General features: G+C 35.1%; 1 protein-coding gene across 1 annotated transcript; it reads left to right on the top strand.

Moving 5' to 3' along the window:
- Positions 1-40: 40 nt before the first annotated feature.
- On the top strand, positions 41-883 carry LOC109339561 (probable CCR4-associated factor 1 homolog 9). The gene has a single exon (XM_019577017.1). It carries the CDS (start codon positions 41-43, stop codon positions 881-883), a length of 843 nt encoding a protein of 280 aa, XP_019432562.1.
- The last annotated feature ends 6,240 nt before the right edge of the window (positions 884-7,123 follow it).

Below are 7,123 nucleotides of genomic sequence, written 5' to 3' on the forward strand. Positions count from 1 at the left end.
TCGTCCTCAAAAACTTTATTTTTCTGCGTTCTTGAAGAAGATGCAACTCTTGATGAAGCCACCGCGGCAAGGATCTGTAGTGATACGAAGGATTTGGAGATCAAACGTTGAAGCAGAATTCCATTTGATACGCAATATCATAACCTCGTACCCTGTCATTGCAATGGATACAGAATTTCCTGGGTTAGTGATTCGCTCCGAGTCCAATTTCCGGCACCGGAAACCATCGGAAAACTACGCTCTTTTGAAAGCCAATGTTGATCGCCTCCACCTCATTCAAGTTGGACTCACACTATCCGACAAACATGGCAATCTTCCAAACCTCGGAACCCCTTACTCCTTCATATGGGAGTTTAACTTCTGCGATTTTGATGTCTCGCGTGATCTCCACGCACCTGAATCGATCGCACTTCTCCGCCGCCAAGGCATCGATTTCGAGATGAACAGAAAGTTTGGCATTCATTTGATGCATTTCAGACAGTTGTTGTTGAGGTCCAGAATTCTTGGAAGACGCAACCAAGTTTCCTGGGTCACTTTCCACAGCGCGTATGACTTCGGCTTCCTTGTCAAGATTCTCACGCGCCGCCCGTTGCCGGAGGAGCTTGCTGGTTTTCTGCATACGGTGAGGATATTTTTTGGAGAGATGGTTTTTGATGTGAAGCACGTCATGAAGTTCTGCTCGAATCTTTATGGTGGTTTGGATCGGATTTGCCAAACCTTGAGAGTGGACCGGGTAGCTGGGAATAGCCACCAGGCCGGGTCAGATAGTCTGCTTACTCTCCACGCTTTTCACAAGATCAAACAAGTCTATTTTGGTACCAAGAATAGTGATGAACTCCTCAAATTTGCTGGTGTCTTATATGATTTAGAAGAAAATTATTGAGTTTACTCATTGGAAACTTATTCCTAAGTGATAATTGTATATACATTATAGTTTTATCACTTATCAATGTAATTATCTTTTATTAGTTCTATAGATTGAGATTTTCTTCTTCTTTTCTTTTTATCAGTTTTGTTTGCTTTCTTTAATAGGTTTTGTAAGCAAACAAAATAGCTACTGGTAGAATTTGTAAAATTAGCCAATGCTAAAAACATAAACAAACAAATATAGATGAGTTCCTAGTTTACATTCTGCTGTAAAATGAAAACCATTAAGTTTAAACTTGAAACTTTCTCATCTGCTAATTACAAAATGAGGTACATTTGTTAAACTATCACGCAAGAAATCCAAGCCATTCTCCATTCTTCTTGGCCAACCTTATCAGCCCTTGTCTCTGTTTTGCATCTGCTCCTATTGATTTGCAGAACTCAGTAATTACCTAACATTCAAAATATGAAATTGTAGCTGTTAGTAATAAAACATATTGCATGCTTACATCTTCAATGCTTTTATTAGGTGTAGTTTATTGGGAGAAATAGAAATTATGGACTTCAACTTCAATCTTTTCCTTATACAACATACTAGTGTTTTTCACTTGGTCATTTCAATTTTCAACTTTAAGATTAGAGGAGTAATCCATCGGTATTGTTTAAATCATTTTTATATTATATTGTAATAGACTAAAATTAATGAATAGATGTTGACTCATATACTATTTAAAATTGTCTCTATAATATACCATATTTTGTTTAACTTAATTAGATTTCTCCCTCTTACCAGGGCAGTTAATGTAATGTATCTATATAAATTAGAAGAGTTTTATGTATGTGTAAAAAAATGGATGAGTGATTTGTACACTTTCACTAAAGCTCACAAAACGTAAGTATAATTTATTCAAAAATAAATAGTTTTTTAAGATTTAGAAATCAATCATCTTATTATTTAAATAAGGGTGATTTAGATATCAGTGACTTGACTGGTGTAGAGATAGTTACTTTCACTTCTAGCTTCAGTCACTTCTCAAAGTATCTTTAGAAACTTCAGTATATAATTTTTAGTTCATGTCTAATATTGAATAGATATTCGTTGTTTTAAATTTTGTACTTCAACATTGTTTGTGTCAACAAAAATATATTATATCAATTAAAATTTTAAACTTTTACTATTAATTTTTTTTCTTCATTATCATTGAATGAGATGACCTACTTATCAGAATTTGTGACTATTGATCTACTGTTACCCTCCTAATGTTAAGAAGCTTCACCGAGGTTGACTAGTTTCACAAACATGTTATGACTATGATAGTAATATAATGTGCATTTTTTATTCATGTGCTTTTTATTGTCCTTCTTTCATGTTTTGAATAATTGTTTTTCCACTTATCCTCCAAATGCTATTAAATTATGATGTAGCAAAACCAATCTCAAGTGTATTAAGATTCCTAAATTAAGCTACCATGTTCAAAACTCACCTATCCAAACTAAAATCTTTTGCGTGTCACATAGTTTGGGATGAAAAAAGATGTTTGACACTGTGTTACACTTCCGGGTATGTGAGACAAATCCCTTTGCACTACTACTACAGTATTATTTTTCTGCATGTGTCCACTATGATAGATTGTACAATAGGAGAAAAATAATTTAATGGCATTTCCAAAAGAAAAATAATAATTAAAACTAATAACAATTTTAACATCTTATTAATATTTTTTGAAAAGGGAAATGTTTCTGGTGGGTAAATTCTTCTACACTGCACACCAAATCTAATAAACTGGCACATCCATTTATGGAGCACATTTGATGTTCCCTTATGCTACTTCATGTGTCATAAGTTTATGATTGGTAGAAAAATACTTAATAATTAAATTTTAATTTAAATATATTTTTTCTGACAAATCACAAATCTATGGTACATAAAATGACACAAACTGTAAAACAACAGATATGTACTCATCCATTTACTTTCACCACGTCTAAACATGTTGATTACATTTGTTTCCCTAAATCACATGTATCTTCTATCAATGAGATGTGGTACGTGTTTCAAATTGCAGAACACATTACATGATGCAGTCATAATATCCTAGTTGCGGTGACTCCACAACTGTATCACACTATAATTATGGTGTGAGGTCGAATTACAATGATGTGATCGCAATAGGCTGCAATACAACCACATCATACCGTAACATAACTACATGAGACGATATTAATTTTTTTAGTCACAAAATAATTCACACCACAATGGACATAATCCACATCGCAACAACCACAATAACCACAAATGTCATCATGACCACAATCATAATTTAAAGGCTTCTTATCAAAGATAGATGCATTGCTAGAGATTCAAACTTGAGATGTTTGGTTAAGTTAGAATAATTTCCCGCCAAATGATCTATGTGCTTGGTGGGGTTTCCATTTTATAGTCCACACTTCATTTCCATTAAGTCTTACTATTTTTTGAGCAATGTTTCCTAACCGACAATAAAAAAAGAATCCATTTCAAGATTTAGAAATCATCTAAGTAATTTTTTTGACTTTTGACTCTTATCAACTAAATTTTTTTCTCGTACACAGTGTACTAATCGAACTCATACATAAAGAAGTCAATCATCTCCTACAATATCATTGGAATCTCACTTTTTTATGCTAAACATTATTTATTTAAATAGTGATATAGTTAGTTTTGGCTACTATATATGATTTATGAGTTAGTTTGTTCCTCACAGGTTTGAGACAGTAACAAGTAACCAATTTACTTACATTTGCACTCTGGAACAAGATTTTCTCCATTAGTAGAGATAAAAGTTCTTTTTTTCACCCACTTTTAAATGTAAACATGTAATTTCATTATAGATAAAAAAAACATAAATAACATCATATATTTTCTTTGGTTTTTTAGACTACTTCCCTCTTCATTGCAAGTCTTACTCTTTTCACTCAGCCCTACTCCCATCATCATTCCCTTCTCCCACCACCGTCTTCCACATACATTACTTAATTAAGAGTTAAGTCAAAATCAACATTGATATCTTTATATGAAATTCGCCACCGTTGCCTCATCTTCTTGGTTATGGGTGTCACCAATAAAGAGACTATGTGATTTTAGTAATAACTGGTGGTCGTAAGATTTCAAGTTCAAGATCTATCTAAATTTATACTTTTTGATATGTATTTTCTCAATTTACATTTTCTTTATTTCAAGTTGAGATTTGCATTAATGGATAAATATTGTTCTTCTGATGTTGAGGGATTTAGGGACGGACGATCATCGTATAAGATATGTTTGAGAGTGCTTGGGGAGGTATCCGAAAAAGTTCTCTGATGCTCTAGCCAGTGTATGAGAGATATATGAGAATCAATAGAAATAAAATGCAATAGTAAATGTGAGAGTTAAGATTAAGAGCATATTTTTTTTGGGAGAATTCCACTATTTATAGTGAAGAGGTGCATGAAATATTCCCTGGTAGATGTAATTGGCTTGGTCAACCATCTGATATTGCCAGGCTTGTTTCCGACAAGCTAAGGTGTTTGGAATGAGCTCACCTTGTTTGGTATCTAGCCGAAACCCAACAACTTGGTCTGACTATAACATGTCTTTTAGACCGTTATAGAATAGTTGACCCAAGTCTATTGATATGGTCGAAAGTCGGGCATCCCAATAGACTTGACTAGATAATTGTGGGCCCTTCCTGGTGAATAGGCGGACATCCAAATTGAGTGTGAATGTATCATGAGGGTCGGACGGATTTGTGACATATGGTTGGTTAGGGATGCTTAGGGTTTTGTACCATCTCCATGATGGGGGCATTTGATGATGCATTGTTTGCCCCAAGTCTTTGTGGATGTACATTAATAGGTCACCTTGATTTCTAGGATATTGTTAGATCATGCTCGAGTGCTTTTTGAACGATCGAGATGTAATCTTGCCCTGCCTCTTAGTATCTTATTACACGAATCTCTATGTTCATCGTTGGATTGGCACTCAAGTACTTTTTTGGAGGATCAAGATATGTGGGAGGGCTTGGACCGTGAGTAAGGCATTCTCATCATTTCCTATAAATAAGGGGGTCCCCTATTTCACTTATACATCTTTTCATATTGCCAACTTGTGATATTGGTGTAGAATACTCTCCACATTTCTTGGCTACCTCAAAAACTTATCATCACTTGCCTTTAGGTAAGCTCCTCCGCATTACCCTCATTTCTTCTTTTCTTTATCACCATGGTAGAAATATGGGTGAGGGGATTCGTCGAGTGGGAGTAGTGTAGAGGTGTTATACGATCCTCCTCCTTCTTTTGTTCTTTCGCCCTCTCGGTGTCGTCGACAAAAAAGATCATTATTTGTCCCTCTGAAAGTACTCCTAGAGGTCCCTAATGTCCCTGGTTAGCTCCAAGCCTGACCGAATAGAGAAATCGAGAAGGATGCTCTATGAGCTACCCAATCAAGTGGCTTCTTACTCGTAGTGGGTGTTCATAATGGGCAAACTTTTGTCGTCTAAGTTTTTTGACTCTTATGGTGGCAAGTCTAAGATGATGCGTAATTGTGTTGCCTAGGCAAAGTTGTACAACATACTAGCCAAGCACAAAGGGGTCGTACTCCCCCTATCACTGGTGGATCGTGAGGTGTTTGTGGACAACTTCTCCTTGTTTGACCAGATGATGGATGAGAGGGTGTGCTACGACCGTGAAATAGAGTGTAGGGACTCACATTCGTTTTGCATGTACGAAGTCCATTTCTGGAAGCTCAGGCTTCGTCTAACCTTGGATAGGTGGTGCGCCTTAGTCCTCGGTCATCTTCAGTGGCCCTTTCTCAACTTCATCCCAACGCCTAGGGCTTCATCTAAGCCTTTGCTATTTTCTGCCAAGAGCTAAACGACAAATAAGGGTGTGTAGCAAACAAGTATAAAAGTAAGTGGTTGTCATACCCACAATGACTTGCTAACTTAACTTTTCAAAATCAAAGTACTCTTCTAAGCTAGGTTTTCCAAAGGGTTTCAAGTTGGATAAACAATTAAGGAACAAAACAATTTAAGTAAATTGGACAAACAATTAAGCAACAAAACAATTATGACTCTACATAATATTTGACCTCAATTACACTAAGAGCTAATAATTTAGTCTACTTAGCAACTCAAGAAGTAGACCCAAAACCTTAAACATAAGTTCAAATATTATGATTCACACACCTCTCTTTCTAGCAATCTATGCATGCAAATTGAGTTAAGTGCACACCTCAATTGTGTTAGCCGCCAATGTCTTGGTGTATGCTAACACTTTATCAAAATAACTATATGTCTAGCAGCTACAAATGATAAAATTACACAATATGAACTATCAAGCATGTGTCAACGTCTACTAACACACACCATCAAGTTTGAGAGTTTTTCAATGTAAAATGAATCTACGTCTAGCATTCATATGAACATAGGCACACATTGTGACAATTAAGCATACAAACTACGTATAGTCTTATGCAAAAAAGATGAATGACATATTTTGGACTATTGAATCAGAATTTCTTCACAAAGTTCTTTTCCTAAGATGAACTAAGCATTTCATAAAACACATAGTAAACATTAATGTGCAACAAGCATAATTAATAAAAATCAGATAATTTCATTCATAAGTCGAAATCCAAATACTAATCCCAGCTAAGAAGTAATAAAACTAAGCATTTACATACTTAGTTCAATTCAAGAGAAACTCGAAAGTTGTAGTTCATCAAGAAGTGTCGACTTCTCCATGAGCGTGCAAGAACTTCACTATTTATACTCCCTAGCCATTATATCATGTTTCCAACTACATAATCTACAAACTAGAGAAAAAAAGAAACCATCATAAGAGATGAATCAAAATCGTTTCCTAACTCTCTAGGTACTGAATTTAGGACTCGGTATACGTTCTTTGTCATCTTGGATGTATTTTTATAATTCTGAGTTTTGGCACCTGTGCTGAGGCGCACGTGAGCTTATTTGTAGCTTTTGCTTGCTTAACCCATTTGGCTCCTTTTTCAGCCTGAAATGATCATGGAAACTAGGACAATATGATTAATACAATTTATCATAAGAATTCCAATTATGATCACATAAAATAACTATTTAGAGTCAAAATATGTTAAATTATCTTTATGAATTAAGGTAATTTTGGCACTTAACACCAAGCAAGGGGCTTCCCTTGCACTTTTCAATTATTCTTTTGGATGTTTCAGGTGACCAACAACTCCAATAAAGATGAAGAG

The sequence above is a fragment of the Lupinus angustifolius genome, unplaced genomic scaffold, assembly GCF_001865875.1.
Source record: "Lupinus angustifolius cultivar Tanjil unplaced genomic scaffold, LupAngTanjil_v1.0 Scaffold_81_72, whole genome shotgun sequence".
NCBI lineage: Eukaryota > Viridiplantae > Streptophyta > Magnoliopsida > Fabales > Fabaceae > Lupinus > Lupinus angustifolius.

Bases quoted from the DNA above. Each gene is read 5' to 3' on its own strand.
- LOC109339561 (XM_019577017.1), top strand. From the start codon at position 41: ATGCAACTCTTGATGAAGCCACCGCGGCAAGGATCTGTAGTGATACGA.